This window comes from Macaca fascicularis, chromosome 18, assembly GCF_037993035.2.
Source record: "Macaca fascicularis isolate 582-1 chromosome 18, T2T-MFA8v1.1".
Taxonomy (NCBI): Eukaryota; Metazoa; Chordata; class Mammalia; order Primates; family Cercopithecidae; genus Macaca; species Macaca fascicularis.
This window is the reverse complement of record NC_088392.1, coordinates 11,632,580-11,649,018: the sequence shown is the minus strand read 5'-3', so window position 1 is coordinate 11,649,018 and position 16,439 is coordinate 11,632,580. Positions and strand designations below refer to the sequence as shown.

At 33.5% G+C, this 16,439-nt stretch overlaps 1 protein-coding gene across 6 annotated transcripts in view; it reads left to right on the top strand.

The window, feature by feature from the left end:
- CCDC102B (coiled-coil domain containing 102B) overlaps window positions 1-16,439 on the top strand; it is a 298,146-nt gene that overhangs the window by 215,747 nt on the left and 65,960 nt on the right. For all 6 annotated transcript variants that reach the window (XM_065533649.2, XM_045378146.3, XM_074022345.1 and 3 more), the window contains one exon: window positions 5,585-5,755. In XM_065533649.2, coding sequence (XP_065389721.1) covers window positions 5,585-5,755 — 171 coding nt within the window. The remainder of the gene's footprint in view (window positions 1-5,584; window positions 5,756-16,439) is intronic.

Genomic DNA, 16,439 nt, shown 5'->3' with positions numbered 1-16,439 from the left:
AGTTATTTCCAATTTTCCATACTGTTTTTTCTCTTAAATATAGTTGAACTATGTGTTATATGATGAATTATATGTTATCTACAGATCAGTATATTATTAATACACATATTTGATATTATAGATGCAGAAATTTATAAATTTCTATGTATTAAAAATTTGAATGGATAGAAATAACATATATAATAGTACTTTTAAATTTCTTGTATGATGTTTTGTTTTTCCTTCAATGAGATACATATAAACTGATTTGATTTATATTTACCAGATTCTCATTATGTCATTTTAAGGTATAAGAAAATATATTTTGTTAGCTTGCTATGACTAAACTCAATCTTCAGTAGTTGATGTATTATATGTACAATTAATTCTAGATAGAAAGCAATATCCTTACATATAACAAAATAAACTAATGCCATAACAATATATATAATTTAAAGCATTCCATCAAATATTTCACATCTTTGGAAACTGATTCAATCTATATGAGAAACTAATACTGTATTACTCTATTAAAAATATATACACAAACACATTTTATGTTTCTTTCCTATATCAAGATCTGAAATCATAGAGATCTGCTTATAAAAGAACTGTGAATTATATGTACTATCAGTTGCATAGATTTAGATTTACAGAGGATTACATGCTGACAAATAATCTTTATTACTGTATATTTTTATACATATTTTCTGTTCAGATTTTTCTCTTCCAGAATATGAATATATAGCAGAGTAATTATGTATTTTTTTATCATTACAGCATATTAGAATAAGCTTGCTCTGAAGTACATATAGATATTACTATCTACCTAATTCTCTTTTCAAAAGCAAACCACTAAATCTTCAAATTAGGATTCATTTTGGATGCTTTCCAATCATACATCTATATGCAAGTTATAAAAGATACTGCAATTTTAGATAATAATAGCATCTAACATATTCATTGGATTATACTGTATGATCCTATATACCTTCACTATTTACTGTAACATGTATGGAAAGAACAAAGTGAGTGTGTGAGGAGATTCCCATCACTTTTCTATCACAAAATTAACGGAAATGAATGGATAGTAGCAAAGGCCATAGCTTTGAGATTTATTTATTTATTTATTTATTTATTTATTTAGAGATCGAGTCTTGCTCTGTTGCCTCGCTGGAGGGCAGTGGCAGGATCTCAGCTCACTGTAACCTCCTCCGCCTGGGTTCAAGCGATTCCCTGCCTCAGCCTCCAAAGTAGTTGGGACTACAGGCACATGCCACCACACCTGGCTTTTTTTTTTTTTTTTTTTTTTTTTTTGTATTTTTAGTAGAGACAGTGTTTCACCATGTTTACCAGGCTGGTCTCAAACTCCTGACCTCTGGGGGGGATCCACCCGCCTCAGCCTCCCAAAATTCTGGGATTACAAGCATTAGCCACTGTGCACAGCCTGCTTTGAGAAATAAAGAAGAAATCCATCTCTTCCCTTGAAAGTAAAATAGAGAGGACATGAATTAATGGATCAAAATGTCAAATAACTTGTCAAATCTTAAAGATAAGTCCTCCTGATAACAAGATGAACGCCAGCTCTGTGATATTGTTTTGGTAAAATGAAAATGTAGGATTAATTTTAGTTAGGTTGGCCATAAGCAATTTGCATAGCTCTCTGAGACTAAGTAGGAAAAAATATTACCTCTAACACAGGATTGTCATGTGGATTTAGAGAGAGAAGGTTTGTGAAGAATTTCTCATAGGGTAGGTACCTGGAAAACATTAATGCCTTTAAACTGATTTTGTTTTTAAATCACTTTAAGCTGATATTTTAAAAATCACTTTAAACTGATTTTATCAATTTAGACTGATTTTTAAAATATCTTTGCATTAAGGAAGCAATGTATTTTTCTCCTTAAAGTGAAATCCAATTCTTACCTTTATTGAGGCACTCTACGAACACAATTAGAATATGTTGAGCTATGAGTTTGGCTCTAAATATAATTGGATATATTTTCTCACGTAACAAAAAATACCAAGGGTCTACCAACCCCAGGTGTAAGCAGGACTCCCCTCAGATTGTTGTTGTAACTCAAGGCGCACGTATCTTCCTTGCATATTTTTAAGTGATAAACATTTCTAAAAAATTATTTCCCACTCAAGGATACTTTTTCTCTTTTCTCATTGTGCAGCTAAGTTACATCCACTTTTCTAACATAGTCACTGGCAAGAGGAAAGCTTATTAGAATTGGCTTATACCAATGGTTCTCAAACTTTATGGTGAATCAGAAGCACCTTGCGGACTTGTTAAACCCACAGCTTCTGGGCTCGAGTCCCTGAGTTTCAGATTCACTAGGTCTTGAATGAAGTTCCCAAGTGATGCCGTTGCTGCTGGCTTGGGTATGACTTACTGAGAATATAGTTTCACAAATACATAGGTACCTCCTAGGCCTGAGAATAAGTTGATATTCTCTGAGCAAATGGCCAAACTGTAGAACGTGAATGCCAGGGCTCTGCTTATAAAAATGGCATATGACCGGGGTAGAATTCGCATTGACAAATAGAGATGCCTTTCCTTCCTTCCTTTTGTTCGTTCCTTCCTCTTTCCTTGTATGAACACTGAAGGCTTTTTGCTGACTCCTTTTAAATCAATCTAAGTAAATTTTACACACGTAATGACAAAGCATTAATAAGAAATAATGTTGCTAAAGCACAAAGTCATGTAAGTGATTGTAGGTGCAAAATGCCGGAGAGAAAGCCATCAACTTGCAAAGTTATCACTTTCCCATTAAGTTCTGAATTATTTGTGCAGCAAATTCTTTATGCTGACAGATCAAGAAAGATCTTTTTTTAAATGTTCCATTGTTGTTCCAAATAATAGAATTGTGCTCCCTATGACATGTTTCTTTGTAAAAGAATATGGTATAGAACTTGACATTTGAAAATTGCATTCTGAAGAGAAGAAATGAGAAATCTCTTTGCATTTTAAATGTGATGTGTGGTATAATATAGCAAACTCAGTGATGGTGCATAAATGACAGTGTTACTGTGAAGCGATTGAAGTGACAGGGCAAGCTTACCCAGAAAACCACTTTGAGTATCCTGTCTAGCTGCCCAAGCCAAATCTGTCTGTTTCCAGCTGCCTGTTGGCATCATTAAGGTTTAAATATCAATGGTTGTGATTTTGACTCCTATGGAATGAAGGGGCAGGATTTGCAGGACAGAAACTAAAAATGTCCCCTTCATTTGACGCTCCTGTTTTCAGTGGATACTAGGAGGTGGACATTCTTGAGACAGGCAATAGTTGATAGGCATGGGGGGCTTTCTCTTTCATTCAAACTCCCTGCTCCCTGAGAGTGAGGACCAGCATTTTCTCTGCCAGGTCCTGCCCTGTATCCACACCCTCACCCCACCTCTTCGGGACTTCGGAAAGCTGGGATTCACAGAGACTAAGAGCCTGCAACTTATCAATTGTGTCAGGTCAAAAGTCGCTTTATATCAGCTTGTTTCTTCTAATACCATACACTTCACACAGTTTTGCATTTTGCTTTAACATTTTGGAGATCTCTCCATATGAATATATAAAAGGCTGCCATATTATATTTAACGGTTTAATGGTTTTTCTTAATCAGGCTAATTTCACGGACATTTAGTTTCCAGCATTTACTGGAAACACCAGCAACAACAAAACAATGCTGCAACAAATATTCTCATAATCACAACATTTCATACAACTATGCGTATGTCTGTGGAATACATTCCTGGAAATACAACGGCTGGGTCTGACTTTATGTGCATTTTTAATTAAAAAATATTGCCCGTGTTTCCCCATAAATGAATCCTTATTTCTCCACATTTTACTGGCAGATTATCTTACCATACTTAGCCTTTGCCAGTCTGAAGGCATCTTGATTTTTTCAATTAAGCTTTTTATTTTTGATATTTTTAGATTCATATGTGGTTGTATAAAATAATGCAGACAGATCTGGGCGTCCCTTATGTCCAGATTGTGATGAGAACATTCTCATCACAAGGTTCCTTTTAAGCTACCTTCACATCTACCTTACCCTCCTCCTACCCTGTCCTTAAGCCCTGGCTGCCACTATAATTTTCTATAATATCTGTAATTTTGTCAGGTCAAAAATGTTACATAAATTCAAAATGATGTGCCCCTAATTTGAGAGATACTAAATATATTTTGTTATATGCAAATTATATACTTACTGTGATTGAATTTATCATTTTGTGATCTCATGATTTGGGATCATACTTAGTAAAACTTCCCCTAAAGTTTTGATTAAGAGAAAAACACCACATCCACATTTATTTTCCAATATTTTATGGCTATTTTTAACTTTTGGATCATGAATTCATCATTAGTATTACTGATGATTTGAGATGTGAAAATAATTCCACTTTCAATTTCTACCTAGACATCCTAAGATAATTACCAATGCATGTTTTTATGATTGCCTATTTGTGATTTTTGTATATAAAGTAATATGACAGTGTGTTTTAGGAAACCAAAGAAATATCCTTGGGTTTTCCTGCAATATTATAACGTTATGAAGAACCAGAGGCTAACTTTTTCTTTATAGTTTTAATATATTTTGTTTTGTTTTGTTTTTTGTTTTTTTGAGATGGAGCCTCGCTCTGTCACCCAGGCTGGCGTGCAGTGGCACCATTTTGGTTCACTGCAAGCTCCACCTCTGGGGTTCACGCCATTCTCCCGCCTCAGCCTCCCGAGTAGCTGGGACTACAGGCACCCACCACCAAGCCCGGCGAATTTTTTGTATTTTTTTTTTTAGTAGAGATGGGGTTTCACCATGTTATCTGGATGGTCTCAATCTCCTGACCTCGTGATCCTCCCACCTCGGCCACCCGAAGTGCTAGGATCACAGGCGTGAGGCACCGTGCCCGGCCCAATAAAGATGTTTTCTATAATGATAGTACAATTAATTTTACACTGCGGATTTTAACTAAAAATGAGAAATGATATTAATAATCTGAGGATAATTATTGTAACCTGTTAATTTATATAGTGTATGGTATTAATTATAACAAGATTGATTTGCAGTCCAATCACCCTGTGATATATTAATATATTTCTTTACCCATGACGGGTCCTTACTGCAGGTTTCTGAGCCTGGTTCATGTGGTTTCAGAAGTTGTGGCCGGTGACGACATGACCACAGCCTCACAAAACCTATTTTCTTCAGAAAATAATTAAATCATGTAGTGTGCAAACTTTTAGCATCTGCTGAGTTAGTGGGTGATCAGGATGAACACTTTTTTGGCATGTATTTATATTTTTTTGTTTATGGTTATGTGATTTCCTTTTGGGGGAAGGTTATATAAAAACTACTTTTGTATAAGGTGCAAAATAGATCATTTAGAAGACAACATAGAGTGTATTGTATTTTAGTCACATATTTTCATTGATAGTCATATACTAATTATAATATTTGATTACAGAAATGTAGAATTCCAAATGAAGATGATGGCTCATCTAAATTCTTCCTAAAATGTTTTTCTCTTTTGTCAAAAGAAGTTGCCATTCTTCTGATTTTATCAGAGTAGACTGTAAATAATGTAATTTTTTGTTTTCCTTTGAAAGGAATTATTGAACCTTCAACATGCCTACTATAAACTAAGCAGACAATACCAGGCAAATATTGCAGAACTGACTCATGCAAACAACCGAGTGGATCAAAATGAGGCAGAAGTAAAGAAACTAAGATTACAAGTGGAAGAACTAAAGCAGGGACTCAACCAGAAAGAAGATGAGGTACTACTTTATAAGTGAACACGTACTGAATAGCTTCTAAATAGTATTTTAGAGCACATCTAAAGATTGTCTCTCTTATTAACATATGGCATTAATGGGAATATAAATATTCATATCTTAAATCAATTTTAAAAGAGTTAAGAAAGAAATAAGATTACACAGACAATGTGCACATGTTTGTGGTGGTAATAGTATGTTTTATGAGTGCTCTATAGTGTCAGTACTTTAGCATGATCTTGTGTGCACATGTGTGTGCGTGTGTGTGTGTTTAAATATGGGCACAGTATCATTAAAGCTTGGGTGTTTTAAGATTTAAGCATCTATATCAACAAGTATGATACATATTATTATATATTATATATTTTTTCAGCGCTCTTTAGTGTTCAAAAGAATCTAGGTACTTCATTTTGTTTTGTTAGGTCAACTCAATAACAGTTTATAGAATATTTTAGAAGTTCTTGGAAGATAGATATCTCGGTGTAATATCTTAACAGCACACATTTACAACTGTGGGGGTGATTGCAGCTGCAGTTACAAACAACAAATTTGTTTTTGTTTTTTTTTTTAAATAAACACAGTCTCTAATGTCACTATGATTGTGGAACTGTCACCCACAGTAGCATTCTTTCACATGGTTTTCCAGTCACTGTCTCTGCTCCTGTTGGACAACTATTCAGGCAAAAACCATAGTTCCCTGGTTAAAAAGACTGTTTCTATATAATGCAAAACAGTTGGAAATAAAAAAAATAAACAGCTGAATTATTTTTCCATGGAGTAATTTAAAAATCAAACATACTCCACATTTTGAGAATTTGTTTTTAGTAAAAACAATTCCAATCAAGCAAACTGGATTTTCTTCTCTAATAACATTATATGGAAACAGAATCAATCATTCCACAAATGAGGCTCACACACTGTCCTCTGTGCTTGCTAGGGGCTCTTGGCAGGCGTATCATCCTTGCTATGTCTCTTTTTATGAAGATATATATGTACTTTCTAATGATATTCATGCATGGTGGGGCTGGATGGTGGACGAGTAAAGTTGGAAGGGGAATATAGTAGGAAGGTTCAAGAATGTGATTTTAAGTTTTTTATTTTATTTTAGCCATTATTTTGTGAATAATTTTAACATGCTAGTATTTGTTGTAGGGGGTGGGGTGGTGGTGATGATGGTGAAAAAATCTTTATTTTTTGTCAATACAGGCTTTAAGATGTCATTTGAGACTAAACTATTGGTAAGGAAATAATTTCTTCTAGGGTTCGTGGACTAATGAAGTGCTAGTCCCTACAGATCTGATTCACAATGTAATTGTGCAATTTAAATAATGAGCTGCGGTCTTAAGGAGGATAACATTATTTGTTCCTCCATATAGGATTATATTTCCCACATCATCAGTGTCAGGCTTGGTCATGTGATTTTTGCTTTGCCTGTGCCTTATGTGAAGGAACTGTGCATGCCAGCACCTTCAGAAGCTTTGAGAGGGAACACAGGACTCTGGCGTGTTTCTTTTTTTAAAAAAAATACGTATTTTCTGTCATGTCGCACGTCCTGAGGCCACCACGTCGTGGCATGATTCTCTCAGCGATTCTGAAATTAAGAGAGCATAAAGCTAAGCCTTTGCTGACCCAAAATGGAATCTATACGAGTAGAAAGTCATGTTTATTGTCAGAAGCCACTGAGATTTGGAGTTGTTTGTTGCTACAAACAAAACAAAACAAAGCAAAAACTTAGTTGATGCTGACTGGTATGGTCATTACAATAATTAAAAAAAATATATTAAAATAGATGACATTGCTCCAATACAAGAACAACCTCTAATGAAAACAATATGCAGATTTTTCAAAGAACTGAGAATAGAACTACTATTTTAACAGGAAATCCTACTCCTGGATATTTACCTAAAGGAAAAAAAAATCATTATATCAAAAAAGATACCTGCACCTGTATGTTTATTATAGCACTATTCCCAATAGCAGCCATAGAGAATCAACCTCAATGGATTGTGCCCATCAATGGAGGAGTGGATTAAAAATGTGATCTATTTACACAATGGAGTACTATTCACCTACAAACACGAATGAAACCATGTCTTTTGCAACAACATAGATGAAGCTGGAGTTCTTTTTTTTTTTTTTTAACAGAAAGCGCTCAGACACAGAAAGACAAACACCACATATTCTGACTTACCAGATGGAGATAAATAATGTGTACACATCGAGATAGAGAGCAGAATGACAGACAGTGGCGACTCGGAAAGGTGGGGAGGAAAGAGAGTAAATGATAAGAAATTACTTGAAGGGTAAAATGTCCATTATTCCGGTGATGGATACACTGAAAGTCCTGACTTCACCACTGTGCAATACACCCATGTAACAACATTACACTTGCACCCCGTATATTTATACAGATAAAAAAAAGAAATACCTTTGTAAAATAAAAAGTAGGTGGTGAGAAAATTAAGTCTGGAATGATGGAATCTAACATTCGATACATTAGTTTCCTGTAATACACTGGAAAGCCAGTAATTTGCAGAATGACCTTGTGATTTTTAGGTGAAAAGATATGAACTAATATTCCTTTTTTGATATTGGTGCATTTGGCAAATGCTTAAAAAAAGGTGAACTCAGAAAAGAATTATCAAGTTTTCAAATAGGTATATAAGGTAATATAGAAATTTAAGTAGTTCTGTGACTTCCTAATTGTAAGAGTTGTAAGACCACCTGATTTCCATCCAAAAGGTAAAATATATAAATTAGGATGGTTTTGAACAATAAATGTCTACTAAAATTGAACTTTGTGGCAAGGACCAAATCATCAAACCTAATGCTAAAGCTCTGAATCTATTTGTTTCCTGTAAATTATTTATGCTGAACAAAAATAGTGTAGGGAGAAGAGAATAAGACTGTGACTCTACCAGAACATTTTATAATTCAAGGTAACTGTAACTACCTGAAAGATAGAGAAATGTTCCTAAATTACTGATGTGAATATTGACCTATGAAATTTATTGGAATCAAGTAGGGGAAAAAAAAGATTACTAAGTCATTAATGAATATTATACTGGTGAGTGAGCTTCTAGTCTGGGCTAAAATAGACTCATTTCTCAAGATTAACATAATCCTTTGTTCCTCCAAACTTCCATGAGAATGAAGCCAGCTGAGCATGCTCTCAACTCCCTGGGAGAGAATATTCTCCAATGGCAAGTTCAGATATGGCCACAGTATCTAATAACACTAGCAGGACCTTCTAGAGAGTAGAGCTAAGGAACATAGAAACTATAGACCTGGCAGTTATTTTCAGGGAGAAGAACCCAGGCCAAATACGGGAATATGTTCCATGGTCAGTATAGGTGCCCTTGCAACATCTACCAAGTAGATTCCATGAATGTTTTCTATTTCCACTTTTTATATGGAACCTTTTCTAGAAATTTTTCTGTCCTAGTTTCACAATAGTATATTAGGCAAGCATGTGTGTGTGTTGGGGGAGTGGTGCGGGGCAGTACTTGCTTTATTTAGTACATAGATCTCTAGAGCACGAACAGGCATATATACTGAGATTCGATGTGGAGATAATCATGAGGGTTTTTTTTTTTTTTTTTTTTTTTTTTTGGTGTATTCTACATTTATTTGAAGGAAAAAAATAGCCTGCTGAATCTTCCTATAAGTAATTACATTTTTAAAATATTTGTAGGCATTCCGGAGAACTATAGTGTCATTGAACTTTGAGGCTAATGCCGTGTTTGGAACCTTGCTTGCGTACCTTGATGAGGGGGTAAAAAATTTCAAGTGAAGAAGGGAGAAACACAGTTTGTGACCAAGTGAGTGGCCTACATTATACTGTATGTGAATGAGAGTGTGTGTATGTGTGTGTGTGTGTGTGTGAGAGAGAGAGAGAGAGAGAGAAAATATTTGCTGTTCTTTGCTGTGGGAGGAATATATTTCCCGAGCATGAATGGAGGCATGGTCCAATAACTTGTTTGGCAAATGGAATGCGTGCTGCTTTCCAACAGAATCTTTAGGAATCATAGTATCGTAGGGAAAAGTAATTGGGTATATTTCACATTTGAAGTCTAGAAATAGGTGTATTGAAATATATATTTAACACACAACACTTTATAATTTTCTGTACCTCTAATCGAATCAATTGATTACCATAGAAGACTCAAAGCACCATTAACTCACATGCATATTATAATGTATATTATTTGATTGCAGTTGTAATTTAACCAGTTTTTCTCTGATTAAAGGTCATCACTGTTTTGGTGAGTTAGGAAAAAATCAATCATGAAACTAAAATTTTACTTTAAATAACTATCAGCATCTCCTCAATTTGATTTCTCATTGAAAAGAAAATTATGTCAGTTTTATTGCTGAACTTTTCAATTTAATAGTAGCAAATTCTTCAACTTGCAATTAGTGTTTAACTGGAACCGTCAAATAGGAAGTTTTCAACTTCCACAGGTCAACATAGTTTAAGTAAATGAAAGTAAGTTAGTTGTCCTCTGTACTGTAGAGAGAAGAGAATAGTATGTACTTTGGCCCATAGGAGAAAATCTGGGGTCTAATTAAATAAATGAACAAAGAATGTCCTCTGGGTTCTTCCATGTTGTCACAAATGGCAGAATTTCCTTCTTTTTAAAGCTAAATAATATTTCTCTCTGTGTATGTGTGTGTGTATCTCCTAACTTATCCATTTCTATGTGTGTATGTGTATCTCACAACATATCCATTTCTGTGTGTGAGTGAATCTCACAATTTATCCATTTATCCAACTGTGGACGCTTAGCTTGTTTTCACATCTTAGCCATTGTGAACATGTTGCAATGAACATGGAGTACAGGTATCTCTTTCAGATATTGATTTCATTTCACATACACATGTATATATACACAATGTGTATACACATATACACATATATACATGCACCTGTATGCATAGTGTGTATACAGATGTATACATGCTATCTCCAGACAAGAAATTGCAGAATCATATGGTAGATCTATTTTTTAATTTTAATTTTTTTGGGAACCCTCATACTATTCTCCATAACGGATATATCAATTTAGATTCTCACCAATAGTACAAAAGGGTTTTCTTTTCTCTACATCCTCACCAACACTTGTTATTTATTTATTTATTTTGATAATAGCCATCTTGAAAAGTGTGACTTTTTGATAATGGCCATATTGATAAGTGTGAGGTCATGTATCATTGTGGTTACAGTTTGAATTTCTCTGATGATTAGTGATGTTGAGCACTTTTTCAAATACCTCTTGACTATTTGTTTATATTAGTTAGATGTCGATTCACATATTCTGCCCATTTTTTAAACAAGTTATTTTTGGGTATTTTTGCTATTGAGTTGTATGAATTTTAAAATAAATTTTAATATGAACCCTTTGTAAGTCATATGGCTTCAAAAAATTTTATTTGTATCTTTAGTTTGCCTTTTCATTTTTTTTTCTGCATAGAAGCTTTTTAGTTTGATGTAGTTCCAATTTGTTTATTTTTTATTTTGATCCTTGTGCTTTGGATATCATGTTCAAAAATGTATTACCAAGAATAATGTCAAGAAGACTTTTCCCTAAGTTTACTTCTAGGAGTTTACAATTTCAGATCTCATTTCTAAGTCTAATCCATTCTGAGGTTAGTTTTGTTATGGTGCAATATATGGATATCCAGCTTTCTCAATACTACTTATTGAAGGAACTGTCATTTCCTCATTGCGTATTTTTGGTGCTCTTGTCAAAAATTGGATGACCATATATTAATGGGTTTATTTCTGGGTTCTCTATTCCATTCATACATGTGTTTGTTTTTATGCCAATACCATATTGTTTTGTTTACTATCAATTTTTAATAAGAAATCAGGAAGTTTGATGCCTCTAGATTTGTTCTTTTTAAGACTACTTTGAGATCTTTTATGATTCCAAATATATTTTGAGCATTTTTTTTCTATTTCTGTCAAAAATATCATTGGAATTTTCTTAGGTATTTTGTTGAATCTGCAGATAGCTTTGGGTAGTATGGATATTTAAACAATATTAATTCCTCCATTTCATGAACATGAGCTATCTTTCTATTTATTTGTCTCTTCTTCAATTTCTTTGATCAATGTCATAGTTTTCTAAGTGCAAGTCTTCCATCTTTTTGGTTAAATTTATTCCTAAGTATTTTATTATTTTTGAATATGGGATTATAATTTTCTTATTGTTAGTGGGATTGTTTTTTATTTAATTTCTTTTTCAGATAGTTTGTTTTTGGTGCTAGAAATGCAATTGATTTTTGCAGGTTGATTTTTGTATCCTGCAACTTTACTGAATTTATTTATTAGTTTCAACAAGTTTTTGGTGGAGTCTGTAGAGATTTTTACATATTGGATCATGTCATCTAAAAATAGAGATACACTTACTCCTTTTCCAATTTAGACAGCTTTCATTTCTTTCTCTTGCCTCAGTTGCTTTTGCTAAAACTTCTAGTGCTATGTTGAATAGAAATGACAAGAGTGAGAATCCTTGCATTGTAACAGATCTTGGAATAAATTTTTTGAGTTTTCACTATTTATCATGAGGTTTTTCATAAATGGTCCTTATTGTGCTTGGGCAAGTTTCTTCTGCACCTATTTTATTTAGACTTATTACATAAACAGGTGTTGAACTTTGTCAAAGGCATTTTCTGCATCTATTGAAATTATATATTTTTTTGCTTTTCATTCTGTTAATGTGGTATATCACATGGATTAATTCATGTGTTGACATTTTTTCACATGGATTAATTCATGTGTTGAATTTTTTTCCCCTGGTGCAAAATTTGTACTTGCCCTTGACTTGTTCTCTCTGTGTAGTTTTTAGTAAAAAATATATGCTTCTATAAATAAGAGGCTGTTCAAAATATCTAGTGAATTATTTTGTGTTAAAAGATACATCAATCGGGTTAACTAACTCCTAGCTGCTAGATGCTTATAATTCACAAACAAAACTGCATAGGATGAGATTTAGCATCTTTTATAATAATTAAAACAAAAGTTCTATTTTGAGTAAGAGGAAGAAGAATCACCTAACTTTAAGATGGCATTCATGCTTTAAGTAATCCATTGTCATTTTCATTTAACTAAGATTGATTGAGCTAGGTGCACTGTACTGTTCTAGTGGAAGAATATGGAGATAAATATTCTTGATGTAAGAGTTAAAGTCGAATACAATGATATCAAAATCTGGCTGAACTATGGTATCATTTTGGAAGATTAAAAAAAATAATAATACTCAAGTGCCACCTCCAGAAAATTTGATGCAGTTGTTATGGGTGGGGCTTGTGCATGGGTGCTTTTAAATAGTGCCAGGAATGATTCTATTAGGTTGGTGTGAAAGTAATTGTGGTTTCTGCTATTACTTTCAATGGCAAAAACCACAATTACTTTCGCACCAACCTGATAATATCTAGCCAAATGTCAGAACCGAGAGTTGAATGAAAGAGGTTGCCGCAGTCAAAAGGCAAGTTAATAACTGTGGCATCCTTTGAATGCACATATTTGTGGCAAGAGATTGTACCAGTAAAATGTAAATAAAATGACTTGCTACCAAAAAGAGGTTCTTATCATAGTTTATATCTGTTAACATTGTTCTATGCAAAATTAATTAGTGTAATACATCTTCTAGATTTGAGATTAAATTCAAACAATGAAAAATAAACATGGGAAACATAAGATACAAGATAGAATTGAGGCTCTTCAGTTCACACTCAAAATGTTAGTGTTTTGCTAAACGCATTATTGGTATGGCTTCACACTTAGCAATTATCACTTTACTGTTACAGCTTAGCTAATTCTGGCTTCACATTTTAATGTCTTTTGGGGTCACGAAGGTGAAATTTTTCAAAACTCTGATATCATTGGCAATGGTGAATGTGAGAGACATTTTGTTTAAACTGACAGAACATTAATTATCTAAGTTAATATCGGGTTTTTAAACAGTTCTTTATTTGGAAGGACAAAGCATCCTTTTCTAGCACTGTATCTATTTCTGTTAAATCTCATTAATTTGCACCCTGCTGATTTTAAGATTATGAGAATAGTGATAGACTAAAATTCACTTTTATCTATGAAAAAGATGTAGTAAGTGTTTTAGGTAAGATTAAAAAGAAATCATAGAGAAGCCATCTGCAGGTTCACATGGGGACACAGTGACAGTTTCTAATGAGATCACCACACACCCAGGAACCGAACTGATTTGTAAAAACCAGCCGGTTCATGTAATATTTATTACTTCCTAACCTCTATATTAGATGTTGGAATATAAATGATTTCTTTCAAAGGAGAGCTTTTTAACATTGTAAGAGATATTCAGTCCTAAGTATATACAGTCGAATGTAACAAATGGCAAGATGGCGGTATTCACAGGATGCAGCAGAAACAATTTGTCATGTTTCTTTTCCTTTAAATACTCGAGGGCTATTTGGGATTATTCCTTTTAATTATTTATTGTCTGACACCCCAACTGGAGTAAATGGGCAAGGACAGTAGCAGCCTGTGCCTGTAGCACTGCCAGCTTTCAGTTGTGCTGCCCAAAATGAAGACATCATAGACAAAAGTGAACACATGTCCAGCAACCCAGTTGCCATTTATTTTTAATCTAGTAATTCCAATAATTTTATTCCCCCTTGTGTGGATGATTTACATGTTATTTCTTCCTGCCATTCTTTATCTTGCTCTTGTTCTTTACTTTACCAACCACCTCCATGGTCTAGCCGTTCTGCTCCTCTTCATAACGTGACTTGAAAACCCAAACTCATCAAGCAAAGTTTATTCTCAGCTAAAACTTTTCTGAGTTGTATGTGAGTAGAAAGTGTCCTGAGTAAAATAAAGATGTTTTACGGTCAGGTTATATGGAAAGACTTAGACCATGGTCTTTTGTTAGCTTTGCCTCCCCTGGAACTCTAGGCGGCATTTATTAGACCCCTTATCCATATATATATACACATACACACATGTGTGTGTATTAGTTATATATTGTATATAAAAATATATATACACAATATACATTTTTTGCTTTTGAATAATGTCAGATAATTTGTTACTTCTCATTCAGTTATTTTATTGTTCATTAATTTACAAATAGGTATAAAATTATGGAAGTTACATAGGCCTCATTATATTAGAAAAAATTTGCAACTACTCAGCTAAGAGCAATATATTTTTTTCCTTCTTTTTTTCCCCCTTTTTAGTGCTGTTGGTGACCAGGGTTGAATTAATCTTGGCACACTATCAAGTTATTTCTTGGCACATTCATTGTTCCATGCAAATACATTCTCTTCATTTATTTATGTATTCCCTTATCCTCATGCCCCCCTCCCATTACCTTCTGTCTATGTGCAGCCATTGAAAGGCGGTTTTTGTGTATCTATTTGTACAGACGTGTTTTTGCACAATATGTCCTTTGTTTTGTGTGTATTTTAATTTATGTTTACCCTGTTGCTGGTCCCATATTGCAGGGAAATTTTCACCCAGATTTATAAGGGTGAAAGGTACAGGGTCTTTGTTTCAATGTTGTCTTTGAGGGTGAGAGATGGCAGGCTCCCCTGTATAGCAGATTACATCGACAGTCACAATGCCAAGGATCCTAAAATCTGTGCTTAGTTAAATAAATAAATAAATAAATAAATAGAAAAGCAGGAGATATTTTTAAAACAATGTCTTTCTGATCCATGACTGCAATGGAATAATGTTAGATAAGGCAAATGAAAAATATAAACTCAATCTAGCTTTTGAAATCGTGCACAATATATCATATACTGGGCAAGATACAGAAATGGAATCAGATCTGGAGGTCAGTTCTGACAAATGCATTTCCCAGTTATGTGATCTTGGGCTCATCATTTAGCCTCAGTGGACTACACGTTTCTCATCTGTAAAGTGAATAATGATCTGTAAGATTACATAATACCAACTATTGAAATGTGTGCAGTTGAGGTAATGAAACTGTTTAATAAGGTAACTAAAAAACCAGTATCTCTTAAAATATAAAAAATTACACATAATTGATCTAACTAGGATTTGGGTGGCATGTTCAGCATTTTTATTAATATACAGTGTTTAATGTAACCTTATGTAGCAGTATTTAATATTTCAGAATTTAACAAGTAATAATGTAATAATATATTATATTTAATCTAATTTTTATTATAATCATAATGCTGAGTGCTACTAGTATAATTAGTATAAATAATAATATAATTATGTTCTTATCACAGTTAAGCCTTACCACAATCTTTAAATTAGGTACTGTAATTACAGGAATTTGAGGCATAAGTAAGTAAATGACATGACCATAGTTACAGCTGGGAGAGAAAGAGCTCTACCATACCAATGCCAGTGTGGCAATATATATTAAAAACACAGCCCCTATTTTTATATATTATCATATTATTTACACCATGATAATAAAACTGATGATAAGTTACTCTTATTTGGAAATTAACATTTAAGGATAAAGCATTTTATTTCAAATATTTTCTTCCTATTTGGATTACCAGGCATAATTGGTAAAACAGTGGTGTTACAAATTCCCGATGAACCTTTTTAACATTCAGTGATTATTTTTTCTGCTTTAATCAATTATCTTTATGCCAAAATCATAATGGGTTTCAACAGCAACTATTTGAAATAATGTTCCACTTAGAAAAAATAGAG